The sequence below is a fragment of the Carettochelys insculpta genome, chromosome 3 (genome assembly GCF_033958435.1).
Source record: "Carettochelys insculpta isolate YL-2023 chromosome 3, ASM3395843v1, whole genome shotgun sequence".
NCBI lineage: Eukaryota > Metazoa > Chordata > Testudines > Carettochelyidae > Carettochelys > Carettochelys insculpta.
The window spans coordinates 153,401,616-153,420,335 of NC_134139.1; the positions used below are offsets into that span (position 1 = coordinate 153,401,616).

General features: G+C 42.6%; 1 protein-coding gene across 5 annotated transcripts in view; it reads right to left on the reverse strand.

Annotated features, from left to right (window-relative positions):
• FAM135A (family with sequence similarity 135 member A) overlaps window positions 1–18,720 on the reverse strand; it is a 171,100-nt gene that overhangs the window by 24,105 nt on the left and 128,275 nt on the right. For all 5 annotated transcript variants that reach the window (XM_074991080.1, XM_074991081.1, XM_074991078.1 and 2 more), the window contains 4 exons: window positions 16,198–18,538; window positions 11,497–11,657; window positions 5,166–5,257; window positions 3,936–4,033 (listed from right to left, as the gene is read on the reverse strand). In XM_074991080.1, the coding sequence (XP_074847181.1) occupies window positions 3,936–4,033; window positions 5,166–5,257; window positions 11,497–11,657; window positions 16,198–18,538 (2,692 nt within the window). The remainder of the gene's footprint in view (window positions 1–3,935; window positions 4,034–5,165; window positions 5,258–11,496; window positions 11,658–16,197; window positions 18,539–18,720) is intronic.

An 18,720-nucleotide genomic window follows, 5' to 3' on the forward strand; every position in this document is an offset into this window, starting at 1 on the left:
TAAACTCTGCTCCCTAGGGGAGGCATGAGGTTTCAGGTAAAAGACCAGTAGGGAAATGTCCTGGTTAATATGAAAGGGGGAGATCAATTTCAGCAGGAACTCTGGATGGGATCTCAACCTGACCTTGCTCTTATTTAATACTGTGTAGAGCAGGTCCACCATCAGAGCCCCTAGTTCTGACGCTCTCCTGGCCAAAGTAATCGCCACCAAGAATGCTGTTTTGTAACTAAGAAATAGGAGGGAACAGGAAGGAAGGGGTTCAATAGGGGCCCTCCCATGAGTCTTGACAAGACCAGACTGAGGTCCCACACCCGTAGAGGGGGTCACACCTGTGGTCTGACCTTTTCCATGCCCTTCATAAACCTTTTTACCACAGGGTCTGAGAAGACCGAAGACAGACCTGGCTCAGGGTGAAAAGACAAGATAGCCACTAAGTGCACCTTGAGAGAAGACAGCAATAACAACAAGTAGTTCAGAATAACGGGTATGAGAGTCTATACCAGGGATAATCACTTTTGAGCTGCCCAGATAGAAAATCTCTTCCATTTGGCTACATATGTTGTCCTTGTCGAGGGCTTCCTGCTGTTCAACAGCATGTCTCCCACAGGTTCTGAGCACAAGAGCTCCGCTGCTTTCAGCCATGGGGCTTCCAAGCTGTGAGGTGTAGCACTTGAAGGTTGGGATGCGGCAGTCTCCCCTCCTCCTGCATCACCAGGTCCTGGCATAATGGGAGTGCCACTGGGTTGCAGACAGACAGCTCCAGGAAGGTTAAGTACCAGTGCTGCCGAGCCAGCGCTAGGGCCACAAGGATAACTGATGCCCAGTCTGACCGAATTTTGAGTAGGGTCCAGTGGATGAGTGGAACTGGAGGGAAGACGTAAAGCAGAGGGCCTCACCAATGAATGCTGAACGCATCTGCCCAGGAGCCCAGGCTCTGAGTCTGGTACAAGTAGAATGTCTGGCACTTCGCACTGAGATGGGAGGCGAGTAAGTCTACTTGGGGTGCCCCCACTTCTGGATAATTAAATACAGCATGTCCGGGTGTAACAACCACTTGTGATCCATAAATGACCTGCTGAGATAGTTCACTATGGAGTTGTGGACCCCCAGTAGGTAACCCATGTCTTTCCCTGTGATTTGCCGCATCGACAACAAGGGAGTCAGGGAGAGGGTGGGTGAATAGGTGTTCATTGCCCTGTGCAGGAACAAAGTGCTGACGCTCGTTCCTTCTGGCTGTGGGTAGGGCGGAGGCCGGGGTCTGCCTCACTGTCTTTGCCGTACAGGCAATTGTTTTAATAACGGGCAGCGCTACCCTTGTGGGCCCCAATGCCGAAAGGATATCTGTCACTGGGTCTGTTTCATCCCTGACTTCCTCTGTTTGTATGCCCAGGCCCTGGGCTACCCTGTGTAGCAACTGCTGATTCACTCTACCATCCTCCATGACTGGGGACATAGAGGACCCAGCCAAGGCCTCGTCTGGGGAGGACGAGGATGATGCACCCATCCCTTTCAGGCCTACCGGCAAGAGCAATAAGCCTGATTCCCCTGTTTGAGTTCCCTGGCGCTGGGGGGCTGCGGTGCCATACTTGGCACCTGGGGTAGAGTGCCCAAGAATAAGGCAGACTGTCTTAGGGGCACATCGGGGTAACTTGACAACTGGGACAGCATCAAGCCCGCCACTGCCATAGGTCCTGGTGCCTGCATGGACAGTGCTCAGAGTTGGATTGGTGCCATCTGTCAAAGTGCTGATGTCAGTGCCAAGCTTACCAAAGGCCCTCCAATGCAGTCAGCCTGTGACTATTCCAGCAGAGGTGCTCCCAGTGATGCCAAAGGCATTGCCCGTGGCACCCAGGGAGTGCTGGGTGCCTAGGTGGGAGTCCCACAGCCTGCCCCTGTGTATCATGGCTGCCCATGGGGTCCAAAAAGGCCACGTGGGTGTGCCTTGGGAGGATGCCTGCCAATCCTCTTCCGCAGGGTGACAACTCAGGTGCCTGCGCCTGCTGAGGTGTGACGTCCTCATGCTCCTGCTCTGAGCTGAGCTAGAGTAATATGAGTTGGACTCTGAAACTGATTCTGACAAAAATGACCAGGGCGGTGCCATGGGACCTGGGGCTTACATAGACTCCTGTTGACCTTGTGCTGTGTGGTAGGGCATGCTAAACAGGGTCATCGTAGGTGGTCTGCCTTGTGGAAGTTGGTCCGGTACCAGGAACGAATACAGTGCCATAAAGAATGGCTCGTGCCTGGTGCTCTGTGCTGGTGCTTGTGTCTGGGGTGGTCCCTCTGGTGGAGATAAGGACTCCCAGTGTGGCATTGGCCCCAGCACCATGATCTGTAACAGGCCCTGCACTGCACTGAATGCTTCCGGGGGTTGAGGGCAACCTTGAAGAGAGCAGACTCCTGTCTCACACCGGCATTGATGCCCGCATTTCATGACCCAATTCATGATGCGACTAGCAGACGCCTTGGAAGGTTCTCGGTGTTTTACCCTCTCTGGGGACTAGTCCCGTTCATACCTCCTTTTCTTGAAAGGCACCGGGGACTGACTTCTGTGTCGCGTTGTAATGCTAGGTGCCAACATCTGGTCCCAACATCTGGAGCTTTGTGACGGCACCAAAGCACTCTGCACTGAAGATGCACCGCTCTGAGCTCCCACAGGGGAAATGTCCAGGTGCAAGGCTGCTTGGATTAGTAGGACTTTTAAAAGTTGCATTCTGTCCTTCAGAGTCCTAGGCTTGATGGCCTTACACATGGAGCAACGTTCATGAAGGTGTGCCTCACCGAGGCAACTTAAACAAGTCCTGTGCAGGTCACTCCTGGGCATTCGTTTGCCACATTTTGAACAGGCCTTGAAACCTAGATAGCCAGGCATGCCCTGGTGCTGAAGTGCTGAGAGGGGTTAAAGTCCCACCCAAGCTCTCTGACAACTAAGGGATAACTATTTATAGATGTTAAAGACTTTCTAAACTATTTATAACTATTTACACTAACAAATACTAACTAATTTACAGGTAATGGCTACCAGCCCATCGAGAGAAGACAGACCTCCAGCAACCACAGCGAGGCAAGAAGGAACTGAGCGGGGGGGAAGGGCAGGCAATGCATATATTGGTCGCCATGCAGGCACCACTCTAGGGGGTACCGCAGTGACCCCATGGCTACTGGCTAGGGCAAAAAAACTTCCGGCAACTGGGCATATGCCAGCACGCATCCAACTTGGAATGAACATGAGCAATCTCTAAAAGAAGAAGTGAAGGAGAGAGGGGGAAATGGAGTGAGTGGAGCTTTGAGGACGGGCAACTCCTTAGGAAAGGGGCAAGGTAGATCCCAGGTTGCCCAGAAATTTAAAAGGTGATCTTGGGTATAAAAGCATTGGAGACAATTGATTTAGGAAATAAGAACCTCATGACAAATTTCTTTCTTGATGTTCTCAGGTTACTGAAGGCAACAATTCAAGTGGGCCCAGAATATGTTACAGTTAGTCCATGATGCCCATAAAGCAACAGCATGCAGTCCTGCCTAAATCTCCATCATAAGACATTAGACTACTTTAAATAGTTCCAGGACTGCGGAGCCCGTCACACTTATTCCCACAGTGTGAATCCAAAAGTCAATATAATACATTCTGACAACTTCATTCTGAGAGAGAAATTCTTCTTTTAAGATGTTGCAGACTATTAAACTTTTAAACAGTCAGTAGCCTGAAGCCATAATTTTATTTATAGCTTTACTATTGTGTATTAAAACATCTTTTGTTTTCATTTTCCGGCCCATGTTATCATCTAACTGTCTTACCTTCATTTTGACATATTCTCCCCAACACCTTGTTTGTATCTCAATAACAAGTATTTGCATGACAATTTAGGGCAACTAACTATATACTTTCTAGTATTCATTAAGTATGTTATAGAAATAAAATAATATATAGTTATTACCTGATTTTTGAAATTGTTAGGTTGTAAATTTGAATATATTGTATTATTTCATCTAAAAGGCGATCAGTCATAGAATCAAAATCAGCAAAGGTATCGTTCTGTAGAAAAATAAACAATAACATATGTTCAAAATGCTGTCTGCATTCAGTATAAATTTTTATTCATCAAATATATAACTTAACCCAACCATAAAAACATGCATATTATTTTTGATATCAGAATACAACATTGCACAATGCCATGGGGTGAGTTTTTTGAAAGCCAGGAATAAACTGCTATTTGTACATCATTTTATGAAAAGTACTTTTCACTAAAAACATCAAGAGAAATATAAACAGTACAGTTGGTCTAACAGCTATCACATATGCACATTTTTCATCAGGTGGTCAGAGTAAAAACAAACCACATATCCCAGATTAAACTGTGCTGTATATGAAATAACATGAGGCAATTTACTGAATGCAACATTAGAATTTACTGTATGCACCTTTCTCTTTACAAAGCATGAAACGATGGAACTTATTTCAGTCTAGGGCTTCTTTTCTACTCTTATTAATAACAATAAGTTAGAGTGGCTGCTGACTGAGATAAAATTGTTTCACCTTACATTCATTAATGACTCGCTATCTGAAGTACATCTAGAATATGTAATTGGATAAAAAATCATGTAAAAATGTCAGCTATTCTTTTTTCAAGTTAATGTAATTTGCAAATTTTTCTAAAAACCAAAGATATTTAAGATTGTTAATTGCTACTGATTAATCATCAAAATGCCAATACTGCAATGCAATAACCAAAATTTTAAAAAACAAAACACCCTGACTGTTTGTGGCTCTTTGTGGTTCTTAAATTCTGTTCCATGAAACATTAGCTTTTCTTGGATGGAGAAAAATTAAAGTCTAATCTTAACTGGTAGTTCTGACGAGAAGAGGGGATTCCAGATTATATTGCTGCGCCTATCAATGCTCTGTAGAATTGTTATTAATTAATATAATATGTATTAATTACAATATAAGTTTATTAGAAAATTAAACCTCAGATTCTGCAAAGGTACTTATATGGACCATTTTGACCACTGAGTCACCAAGATTACATATATAGATACTTCTGCAGGATCAGGGTTTAACTTTATAATGATATACTAATAATGGTAACTAAATAAACATTTTTTTTTAAAAAATCATACAATTTAATTTGTTGTTGGAAAATCCTATTATTGTCTACAAATACCTGGTTCCTCTCAGACATAAGAAAATCTATTCGTCCTCCAGGTAGTCCAAGCTCAATGTAAGTCTTCACTAATCTTAAATCTGCACTATTACCTTAAATCAAAACAAAAAGGTTAAAATGCTATTATGTTGCTATTTGAAAGATAAACATACATTCTTTTAGAAAAAAGACAGATAATGGATAGGCAGACAATCACAGCATTCACACTACCCAGCAAAGTAAGGAAAACTTTATATTTTGCCATTTCAAAATTAAAACTATTTAAAGCTTTTGATACTATAGCAGCAAAACCAACCATAATGCTACAATTACAATCTACAGAAAGGACACAAATCTCTCAGCCATTTTGGAAAACCTAAGACTTACACAGATAAGTTTTGGTGACAATGTACACAATGTTTTTCATTCACTGGATGTTAAGACAGAAAGAACAACAGTATACTAACTAATTTTTATGAAGTTCAGTGAAATGAACTGAGACCCGGGGAGCATCAGAGAATCTGAGAGATGGGTGTAGGAGTAAAGGACTGGTGAAAAGTAGCACTACAGAAAAATTAGTAAAGTAGAAAGGGGGAAAAAGATTATAGAAAAGGACTCTTTGGTAACTGCTGTTGTTCAAGATGTGACATAGATGTCCATTCCACCCTTGGTGTCTGCGTGCCCACTCACTGGAAACGTTTAACTTCAGTATTACCCTTTGGGTGAGAAGAGCCTCTGCCGCTGTGTGCCAGTGCATCCATGTAAAAAGGTCAGAGCTGTCCACAACCCTGCCACTTTCTTTTTGCTTGGCACAGTTCCATTAGCAAGGTCATAGCACATTAATATACAAGAGACTACCCAAGAAGAAATTCTCTGATCGGAGCTTGATTGTCCTTGTATTCTGTCTTCATATTCTGTCTGTTTGGAGGGCTTACAGAAATGCCTGGTTCCTCTGACATACAGAGTATGCAAGCATCTCTCTACCTTGCTCAAATATGGCTGCAGATGGAATACAGGTAAATAAACTGATGTGGAAAGAGGACACCAATTTTTGGACACATCTTAGATAAGGATGCAGGTAAACCATGTCCTTGAAGAAGTTCCCAAAAGGAAGCCCAGACATTAAGGCATAAAGCTGTTTTATTCTTTTGGCCAACATGATGGGAATCAAAAATGCCACTTTCATTGGTAGATGAAGCAAAGACCAAGTAGCCAAAGACTTAGAGGAAACCTGTAAGTCTTGCCAACACTAAATATACATTTCTGGGAAAATGGGATCTTGCAGTTGATGATACAATTTGAACAGTCCTTTAAAAAACCTCATGGACATGTCATCAGAATGAACAAACAAACAAAACCACCAGCTGTCCATTTTATGATAGAAAGTTGATGTAGCTGCCAGAGGTACCTTGATAGGCAACTAACGGCTTAACCTTGGTGGTTTCTGGTAATAAGTAATTTAGTATGTGTTAAATGGAAAAGTGGGAAGGTGATACTTTGTAATGGAGAGACCTGTTGGAAAGACATACCCATTTAGAAAGGTAAGTAATCCTAGTAAAAGGCTTTCTACTATTTAGCAGGCTCTCTTGAACTTTTCAGTAAAGCTGTTCTCAAATATCTAGTTATACAGCATATATACAATTAATGGAGAGCCTGCAGTCTTGTCTGAGTACATGACCATGATTTTGAGAGTGATGGTGCAACTGACAACACTGGCTTATAAGAAGTTAATGGAGCGCCAAGGTGGCTGCAGAGAAAGTGGCTAGTAAGAGAGGAGCTGCGAGGAACAGCCAATCAGTGCTTGGCAGTCCCATTTTAAAAGAGCTGCACGGCAGGGCTGGTTCATTTAGTTGGTGTCTGGAGCTGGAGGGGAGAGGACTAGCTACCTTGCAGGAGGAAGAACTCCAGCACACTGGACCACACAGTACTGGCCAGGATGGGGAGTGAGGAAAGCAGGAAGAGAGAGAGAGAGAGAGTGCACACACAAGCTCCTGACAAACTGCCAAGACTGACATGCGGAGGCCCTGAGATAAGAGCAGAGATGGTGCTGTGGTTGTGGGGAAGTGACCCAGGGAAATAGACTGGGAGGCTGGAAGGGACACAGCAGCCTTTTACAGGACTTTTGGGCTGGGGCCCAGAGTAGTTGGGTGTGCCTGGGTCCTGCCCTCATACCCACTTGTCACTGAGAATGTGACTGTACACTTGGACTGTGGTACATTCCCCCAGAAGGGGGCAAATACACAGGGTTGCACAGCTGGAGGGCTGTGTCTTAAGTAGTGATCTTGGAGATGAATGGGAGTAAAGCAGCTATGTGCAAGCTAGGCTAGAGAGTGGGCCTCCTGAGTAGTCCTACTTCATCTCAGTGGGCCATGAGACTGTCATAATAATAGGGTAGGATAGTTTGCTAACTGCACTTGTGTACTTAGAATTTACATGATGTGCTGATTGAACCTTTAGCAGCATCTTGTTTGAATGCAAAGGAAATGTAGGCTCTCAGTCAATACTATGTGCAATCATCATGCACCTCACTTCACATGCTCTTGCTTCATGTGCATACCACTTTAGAAATACCAGTAGGGAAAAACTTACACAGACACAAACCAGTGGCATCTGGCAATCCTTTGCACAGGCGATGGTCAATAAAATGTCTCATGAGCCACACACACAACCCCAATGAGCCACAGGTCTTGTGATCAACAGTAATGTGTGAAATTGCCTCCAAGGAAACAGTCTTCCCTAGAGAGGATGAGCACGAACCCATCTGAAACAGGGCACAATGTAGGCTTGCAAAGGAGATGTAGAAGTGCAAGGAACCCCAAAGGGGTTTAAAATAGCCTATGACAAAGAGCTGGACCCTAGTGACCTCCTCGCCACATTCCCAGTAGCTCCCACTCTGGAGTCATGATGGAATGTGTAGAAGGAAAACACAGGTGGGGACCAGTGGGTCCTATTCTGAGACTGTGAGATATAAGAAGCCACATCCAAGTCAGATGAAGAGGATTCCCCTTCCTCCAACCATGGCGGAAGAGCTTCAGTCAGAGAACTTGGTGATCGGTGGAGAGTCACAATCATTGCTAGCTTCCCCTTAGAAAGGTATTGATGATCTGTCTGTGAAATAAGTAAATGACAGAGTAATGCGCACTGTGCCACTGGTACTGGTGCTGGATGCTTCAATATTCTTAAAGGATGTGACTCCTGAGCAACCAGTGATACCAGTACTGAAAGGTAAAGTAAATTCCTTGCTGTTGCAAAGGCCTCCGGGGTAATTGGTACGGAGATTGTATCTGGCTGGTGTGATGCTGCTGAAATTGACATTTTTAGCACTGGATTTGACAGCATCTTCTCCAGAACCATAGCCAGCTGTGATGAATTAGATACTGATTTGGGGAAGGAGTACTTAGATTTCAGTTGCACTCTACTTTACTGCCAGTCACCCCTCTTTCCTTGCTTGGAGACTACAGATCTTCCCCTGATCAGATATTCTTTATACTTCTTCCCAGGCATAAGAGAAAGAGTGCCAGGACTCTAACAGGGTGGAGGCATACGTTTAAGTGAAGCTAAGCACTAGGCACTGAGTCAGACCAAGGGAGCTCTAAGGATGATCTGAGGGCTACACTCCTGTCACTAGTCTCCAGACTTAAGTGAGCCTGTTTTGCAACTGCATCATGTTATTTGTTCATTTTCAATGTGTGATCCTCCCAGATCCTTTTATGCAGTACTGCAGCCTAGCCCATTATTCCACATCTAATATTTGTTTCACTTTTGCTTCTTAAGCATAGTGCTCTGTACTCATCTTCCTTGAATTTCACCTTGCTGTTTTCAGACTTCTTCAATTTATCATGTATTGATAAATGCTTCTGAATTTCCAGTGTTCGAAAACACTTGCAACAAATACTTCCTAGCTTGCAGACGACACCTGATTTTACAAGGACACTCTTCAATCTATTAATGAAAATGCTGAGGAGAACCATCTCCATGATAGATTTGTGCAGGACTGCACTAGTGACATCCCTCCAGTTTGACAGCAAACCATTTATAAGCTCTCTTTAAATAACATTTTTCAACCAATTATTGGCTATTGGAATATAAGACTAACATCCCTGGAGTGCTAAAAGTGCAACATGAAGATCCAATAAAAATGGTTTAATGGGCCCTCCTGAAGATCTGCAGCTCTGCTCTAGTGCCAAATTACACATCTGGGAAGAGAGTGCTCTTTTTTGGTATCAGAGTTCACCGTATAATAAAATTATTATAGGATTACAAGAAAAGGTACTCTGATGCCCCAAGTAAATGATCAAATGGATTATGTAAGTCAGTTCCAGATGGGAAGGAAGTTGGCTAAAAATCTCCAAAACAAGTTTTTCTAATAATTTCTTAAACCAAGAGACGAGGAGGGTTTTATATGAGGTACAACAGGAAAGAAGGGCATGGTTTTGGGAACATTTTATTATGGATTGGTTAATTGCTCTATAATCCTTGGCATTACATGAAGTTAGAAAATCTGAATGGGGGGAAGAGCGTTTCCCAGCCTAGTGCACATACAAACTTAGATATTGTATAAACTATGAACGTATCCTTGACAGAGACATGGCTAGAAGTTACTTGGATATTTGTTTTTAAACATGGAAATCTTGACAGCTGAACAGGAAGGATGATTACAGAATATGGCAACTGCTATATCTGATCAGAACAGTGCTCTAAATACTATCTTCTTTATTTACGTTGCCAGTACCAGATCCATCACAGGAGGGCACAAAAAACCCATAGTGGGTAACTATGGAATAACCTATCCACAGGTGAAGTTTTTCCCTAACTCGCCCCAGGTAGTAGTCAGCTTATGTCCTGAAGCATGTGAACATGTTAAGTCTAAATAGTTATTGCTCTCTAATGATGCATGTTCTCGTTACCAGAATAAGTGTCTAATCATTTTTGAATCCTACTAAGCTCATGGCCTCAAAGATTATCTTGTATCAATAACTTTCAATGATAAATAGCTGGATAAATACACTTTACTTCTCTGTGACAATGTACCTAAACAGTTTGAAACAACAACAAAAACCAACAACAACAAAAACCAAAAACTCTGTAACTGTTGTTCTGAGATGTGTTGCTCATGTCCATTCCATGTTAGGTGTGCACTGCCTGTGCACCATTAACAGAGAGTAACACTGCCAGTCCTACTTCCTCTCAGTTCTGTCTTGCTGGCTAACCCCAATTTAGGGGCAGGAGGGTGGCTTGCAAAATTGGACATGATCAACTCATCGTGAAAAGAGATGGCTATAGAAAGGTTGGTGATCATTTTCCTTCTACAAGTGCTTACTCATATCCATTGCACACTAGGTGACTCACAAGCCAACCAAGGAGGTGGGGTTGGAGTTCATGGATAGGTGCTATACTCTCCCACACCTAGCATCATCTTGAACCTACTGCATGATGGGTTACTGGGAGAAGACACCATTAACAGTTTGAGTTTAATCTTCCTGTTCTTTGTCTCAGACCTGAGGGTCAGACAAATGTTGCACTTCTGGGGGAGATGGGACTACAACTGCCACACTTACAGGGGCTACTGCTTGCAGGTCCAGCCTCTCACCAAGAGAGGCAGCATTTGAAACTTGGTGAGCTGGGCATGCCCTGATAGGAAAAAAAAGGTTCTGAAAGGGAAAAACAAAAGGAGGAAAATAATCCTCTCAGTAATTAATGCTGTGACTTTTACTAATTCATTCTAACAAATAACAATAGGTAAAATAGCTGAGGCACTCTCAAGGTAGTTGTGTCCATCTCAGACCAACATGGCAGAAGAGGAACTGGGGGTGATTTGCCTGCGCACTGCTACTCAGGGTATCTGTCATCAGAGATCTGCCAGTCAGGAGCATTCTGTCGACATCTCTATACACCTCCTTCCACAAGGAACAAGGGATGTCTCAACAGAGAGGTATTTTCCAACATTTGGCCCCATGAGGATGGGCCAAATGTCAGAAAAGCCTTTTCCCAGCAGAACTCTCAGCAAAAGATATGGAAATGCATTGTATAATTTGGATATCCTTTGCCGACAGTTCTCTGCTATCTAGACATAGCCCCAGTGTCTGTGACAAGAAGGTACAGAGTACACATGCAGGCTAAACATGCACATCTAATGGAAAAATCTCTAATGAAACATCCAAGAGGTCTATATACACTTGAACTGGAGCTCTCTGGGATACTGCTCGAAGAACATCACGTTCTTAATTCACTTTGATGAATCTATTTTTTTAACATGGTTTAACTCAGAGTTCCAAGAAAATAAAAATAAAAATAAAGAAATAAAAAAAACCCAAAGCTTGATCTATATTCAGTAACAACCACCACAGCCTACCATCTAGACCATGAACACAGACTACAAGATGTATTCCGTCTTCTGAACCTTCATCCTCTTCTGTGCTGAAATAAGGTACCGATGAAGCCAATCTGAGAACATCACTATACATAAATCCAGGGAGTTTAAGTTGTTTTAATTCCTCTTTAGCCTGGAGGAAACTGGAACAAAACAATACTTATAATAATTGTTATATACCTTATCAAAATCCAACAAATGTAGGGTCTACAAGAAGGTAATTTTCTGCTGTTCTTTACTTAAATATTTCACTTATTGATTTAATATAAAACATAAAAACATTTATCCCAGATTAGGTACCCATGACAAATTACTTAAAAAATGTAATCCAACATAATACAAACAGTGCCAAGCTAACAAAACAAGCTAGTACCAACATCCAAGTTTTCCACCTCAGCTCTCATGAAATCCTACTTTCCCCAGAGTCTCCATCCACAAATACAAGCTCTCCATCCTGCACACACATTTGCAAACTGGGCTAGTTTGAGGCATTTCATAAGGGTTCACATGATTCTGAAGTTATTCCTGCCAATTTCAAAAAGAGCATTAATCTTTAAAAGATGTATTAATATAAACACAACTAGGTTTAATTCTTTCTTAAAGCCTGACCTGAAGCCGACCAAAATCAAAGTAAAAACATATTATTATTAACTTTACTGGAATTTGGATTAAGCAGGCTCTTAGGCCTACTCTGCACTACATGCCCTGCTCCTCTGTTGAGCTAAGATGCACAATTTCAGCTATGCAAATAGTGTAGGTGAAGTCAACGTACTCAGATCTACTTACCATGGGGCATCTCCCATGCAGGAAGGTTAGCAGCTGATGCTCTCCTGTTGATTCCACCTACTCTTATCATCCTCATGGAGTACTGGAGTTGACAGGAGAGCACTCAGATATCAATTTATTGCCTCTAAGCAGATGCAATAAATTGATTGCCCATGAATCGACTGCTGCAGTGTTGACCCACCGTGCAGTGGAGACAAGCCCTTAAACCTGTTTGCACAAAAGGAGTTAGGTGTTGTGATGTGCAGCATCACAGCAACAGTTACATACTTTTGCAGAGGCAGGTGTTATTAAACCAAGGGAGTCTCACCTTGACTTGGAGCATCTCCACACAAATGGCGCAGTGCACCACTGTAAGTGCTGTAGTGTAGATGCCGATGAAGTCTAGGCTGTATAGAGAGAGCTATTTATGCTAGTGATTCGCACCTGGGAACTGTCTTCGGAGTTAGACATCTACAATTCTTTTAGCAAGAATAGAGTGGGGTCATGGGGCAGACACATTCCCTCAACTTTTAGCCCGGTGGTTAGGGTATGCACCAGGGATATGAGAGATACCTGATTCTATTCGCCCTGCTATCTTAAGGATGAAAGACATTTGAATAGAATCTGCCATTTTGCTAATGCGTGCTCAAACATATTCTCATGCGGCGCTCACTTCATCTCTTTTGTTGAAACTATTGCACAGAGAAAATAGTGAATGACTATCATTCAAGCACACCGATAGTATCTTGGATGACTGTTCTAACTACCAAACTACAAAGTCATTCTCAGGTTTGTGCCCATGCAAGAGAGAGAGCCAAGGTGGGTGAAGTAGTATCTTTTATTGGACCAGACTCTTATGGTAAAAGAGAAAAAATCAGAAATCCTCTGCGCTGGAAAACATACTCAGAGGTCACAGCTAATACAAGATGAAAATACAAGTGGTTAACACACATGTCATGGGACCATACAAGATGAAGTGGCTAGTTACACTTCTCCAGTAATGGCTGGAAAGGAGACACTGGGTGAGGAATTTTTGTGGATTATAGATTATAATAAGATGTAAATCTGGTGTCACCATTCAATCCATGATCTTTGAAAGAGAAAGAGCAAGAGTAAGAGCACACAAGCACAAGAATGGCTCCATAGCTTGGAGGTTAGTGCACCTGTCCAAGATGTAGGAGACACAGGAACCAACTCTTCCTCATGGGGTATCATAACCACTTTGCTAAAAGTTACAAGGGAATTACTGATCCTTCTATAACCTTTGCTATTTTGTTTCGGGGCGGGGGGGAACAATTCACCACACAGCTTCTGAGGACACTCATTGGATTGGCTCCTGACTCTTGACTTAAGAGGCCAAGCATGGTTTGAGAACAGCTCTGGTTATTAGGGAAGAAACAGATAAGCAGGTGCCTATAAGGAAGGAGCAGAGCACCTACTCAGAAGCAGAAACAGAGAGTTACCGAGGAAATTTCTATTATAATTATTTAGGTGCTGAATTATTTTAGGCACCTACAGAGTTAGGTGGTAGGTGAATGGGGATTTTGTACTTTCTAGTTAACTTAAATCTGATATTTGAGTGCAGGGAAAAGAGGGATAGGGAATGGTGGGAAAGCCTAAACCCTTTCGTGCATCCAGGCCTCAATGTCTAGCTCAGATGAGCATGGGAGACAATGCTTGGAACTGCCTACCAACAGCCACTTTGCTCAAACTGAGAAGCTGTCACTGATGTGCTCCAAAAGGACCCATATTCCACCTTCATTAGTAGAGTCAGAGTGTCAGGAAATGAGTGGATCCTAAAATCAGTTTACTATAGAAACCAAGCCTGTTCTAAGTGCCCTTGTCTATGCCTATTTATATTTGATTACTGTACATATAGTACTTCATATAGTGCCAGAGTTTATGAATTATTGTACCTCTATAGCTCTAGAAATGTACATGGTGAGAGTATTTTAATGCTCCCACTCTTTACCAGCAGTGTAAACACATCATAGCTTTTGCAGGCCAAATACATTGCACCCACCAGTCTTCCGGCATTCCTCCCTCCCCTACCCCCGAAGTCCCCACAAGCAAGTTGTATGCCACCTTCCCATGCCCATCCATTTCAGGAACTCTGCTTGTACCAACACCTGCTCCCTCATTCCAAGGGCTCTGTATGTGGCCCCCATACTACTGACTCCTATTCTCTCTGCCTCCCACTTCCCACACTCGCAGGGTCTCTGTGTTCCTCTTCATTCCCCCATCCCATCCATCTCCAACTCCCCCCACAACCTCTGTGGCACCTGCTCCCCTTTACCGTGTCTTGTCCTCCCTTCATCTCCATCTCTCCTTTCAAGCTCCTGCTTTCCTTTCCCCAGTGCTACCCTCCCAGTCTGGGTCTTTGTTTCCATACCCACCCAATCCTCCATTTTAGGCCTTTGCTTTCCTCATCACCACTATTGTCCTGTCCCCAGTCAATCTTGCAAAAATTCCTGCTTTGTCCCTTAGCCACTCTCTCATATTCAGGGTCTCTGGGTTATTTTCCCCCTTCATCTCCAGGTCTCTCCTGCCAACTCTCCCATTTTTCTCCATTCCCAATTCTACCGCCACTGTCCCAGGTCTCAGACTTTGTCATGTCCCTGTTTTTCCTTCCACCATTCTCTATCCCCTGGTCCCGCCTGCTTCCCCCACTGGATCCCCATTTCTCCTATAACCTGTCCCCACTTTCCCCCTATAAGCCGTCTCTGTAAAGCTCTTTTTGTGTTACAATCCAAGTGCAAGGGAGTGAGAGGAAAGCCTGGCAATGCAGGGGTTAAACAGAGCCTGTTTGCTCAATTAGCCCCACCCCATTTCACCTGCCCAGGAGGCAGGATAAAAGGAAGGAAGCTAGCCCAATTCAGGGCTGACCAGCCAAGAGGAAGGAGCTAGCTCTGATGCTCACAGGGTGTGAGCCAGAGCTGCCCCTGGGTCAGCCTCCAGAGGACACAGCCTCCAAACTCTCCCCCAGGCTAAAAGGGGGAGATTCCCAGAGAATCTTCCCCCTAAGGAGGGGAAAACTAGACTCTTGGGGCCATGTCCCAAACTAACACTACAGCCTCCACTGAGTAGGTTGAAGTCCAACACCTTGGGCCCTGAGGTGCCACAGGGACGTAGGGCACCCTGCCATTAGTGGGACCCACCTACAACAGGATATGAACAATGTCCTCCAACGGCAAGTTAAGCTGCAATCTCCGACGTGTCTAGGTACTAAAGGGGTCTGAGCAGAGATTCTTCTTTGCCTGTAGCAGCAGAGCAGCCTGCAGACTCTGATTTTAACCCTGAATCTGCTATCTCTGGTGTTCCAATTAGCTGCAAAAATTAATACGATTGTGCCTATGAATGCTTGGAACAGTACTTGTAATTTTGAAATCAGTGGGATGTGTTCCAAAGTTACTGTGTTATAGACAAAAAGATGACTGAAAATTGCCACTGAGCTGAGCATTGCATCTCACTTTCCTTGGCCAACTGTGCCGAGCAGTAAGCTTTGTTGTCTTAGACAATTTTTTTTTCTCACAAAGTGCCTTTTCCTTTATATGCTATGCTAAGTTTTCATTTTATATAACAACATTTTTCTTTTCTCTAAGCACCTGAAATATTTCTACTCCATAAAAAGTGTTTTTACTATAAACTTATTCAATAGATAAATCTCGGATTTCCAATATTGCTTGAACTTGTTAAACAACATGAGATGAGTAGTTGTGATATCAAGAATTCTGTGTTAACAAACTTTCTAACAAGCCTCTAAAGCCTTAAAAAATTATCTGTCTGCAGCAGAAAATAAATATATGATTCAGCAACCTGAAAGAAATCTTGATCAAAGATCATGTTTCTTTTGCATCTGAATAACATTTTACATTTTTTAACATTTAAAGAGATTTTGTTTAAAAAATAATCACTTACGCTAGCATTTGAGGTTTGGGGGAGCTTTCATACCACGAAAGAGAAGAAGCAGAACTGCAGAATGTGCTGTCTGGCTGTTTTGTAATTGCACCAGTTTTGCTTTTCGAAGAACATATAACACTGCAAGGAGAGTCGCTCAGCACAGAGGGAAAAGATAAACAACCAGGAGTACAGATAGGAGCAATATTTATTCCATCCTTTAGGTGCTCACTGTTGATCCTTTCAGATCTCAAAGCTTTATCTTCTATTAAAACTTGATCCTGCTCAAAGGCAGCATTTGTATCTCCATCTAAAATATTACCATCATCTGTTTCCTCATAATACCCATTTTCAACCATTTCTTGATCCTGTTCCTCCTCTTCTTCCTCATCCTCCTGTTGTGAAGAACCAACAGTTTGTTTTTCAAATGTTTCCTTTTGAGGGCTTACAGGATTGCTGTTGTCAGTAGGGCAAATTTCAGAAATATCTGTACTACTTCTGGAGCCAAAGTAGTTTTCTACAAGACCTTGTTTCACCATATCAGTACTGCTGGTTGATGAGAGATTATTCACATCTACGTGAGTCTCACTTTCAACAGTTGGCAATTCTTCAATTGTCTGTTTTAATTCTAAAGGCTTATTAAGTTTTCCATCATTTGTTTTCTCTATATTACATTCAGCATTACTAGATACTGAACCTGAAACAATACATGGTTCTCCCAAATAAATAACTTCTGAATGTAATTCAGTTGCTCCTTCTGTAGTGTTCTGATGCCTAACAAGGCTTTGAGAGTCTTTAAAAACTGTGTCAAAGTTGGCATGTGAGCTGTAACCTTTCATCTCAGTAGCTACGTCTTCATCTGAAGCAACAACATGTAAAGGATCTTTTATGTTGGAAAGTGAGGAATTTAAAGATACAGTTTCATTGTTTGAATGCCCTGAAAATACAACACACTGTTGCTGTGACATGATATTTGATTTTTTACTGTCACCACATGTTGGCAAATCAACTGTTAACAGATCTAATACAGTTTTGCTGTCACTTAATTGGCATTCAGGCACAAGAGATGTCTTTGAATTTTCATCAGGTGAAAGCTCATCATCATCTGATGGCAGAGAGTTTATGGATGTCAGGGATGATCGTATTTCACTCAGTGCACTTGTACTCTCTGTACAATAGCTTTCTATTGCAGTTTTTATGTGATCTGGTTTTAATAAAAGCTGAGGAAATAGTCTCTCACTGTTGTGAGCACTTTGCCCTTGAATGGTTTCAAAAACCACATCAGGGTTGGAGTGTGTTGCAAAAGAGCTTGGTTCACTTTCCACACCTGAATCTGAAAACCTAGAAGAGGCATACATTACACTAACATCTGGTAACTTAATTGTGTCTCCACATACAACAACACGAGTTTCTTTTGTAGAAAAAGTAGAGTGATTGCTTTTTAATCTTGTCAAGGCATCCCCAGTATGTTGGAAGTTTGTTTCTTGCACATATTCCTTTTCAAGCACCAGTACCTGTTCCCCCAAGTTAGCTTTACTTCCAGACTCTGCAGTCTGAAAGTTGGGCACCTGCAAATTCTCTCCAGGCACTCCATCTTGCATAAACTCTGCCCATGACCCTACACGAACAGTCACCTTCTCCCCTTCATAAGGATTCTTGTTACTTGGTTTGACCTCAATTGTCCTCACTCCTGACGAAGCTGGCTGAGAGCCATGGCAACCTTCAACTGTGCTTGTAGGTGTCAAGATGCTACCCACTTGTGTAACTCCAGTACCTGCCTGGGAGATATCAAGTCTGCCAAAAATGGCTGAATTTGCACAATCTGAGATCACAGGGCTACCTTGGCTTTGCTGAACAAGGTCAGGTTGGGCAGATTTTTGTTCAGTTCTAGATGGCAAATTTCTAAGTTCTTTTTGACTGATTTGCCTGGTGCAAGTCCTTGTTTCACAAGGAGAGCCATCTATTGCAGGATCCAGTCCTTTCTGATGAGACGAAAGCCTGCCTTCATCACATTTAGAGACATCCTCTGGTGCTATACTTTTCAAACATTTGTATCCTACCAAGACTACAGAGTCTTTAGAGTTCTGTTTTACAATTTTTTTGGGGTTTTCAGTTTTCACTGTTTTCATTAGTTTAGTAACCTTAACTTTGGACTTATTTGCATCTTCATTTTTCCCTTTCAAAGACTTTGATAGCTGTTTTTCACTTTCTGAATGCCAGATGTTGGAGGCAGCTGTAGGTCTAATTTTCAAGTCTGGGCTAGAAAAACTGGCCATAAAACCTTCTTCAGCATCAAATTTATCCAGCTTATTGAACTCTGACTTCTGAAGATGTTCTGCTGCCAACCAGGGTACATCCAAGTCTTTTACCAAAAAGAAAAAAGAAAAGGCGAGAAAAGTATAGGTGAGGACAAGACTATGCAAGTTACTAAAGTGATACAACTTTCTTTATTAAATATAAAAATGTTGCAGACATTCAAAATACAAACGATAAGAACACTTGAAAGGAACATTTCTCTATAGCTAGAAAATATACACAAAAATA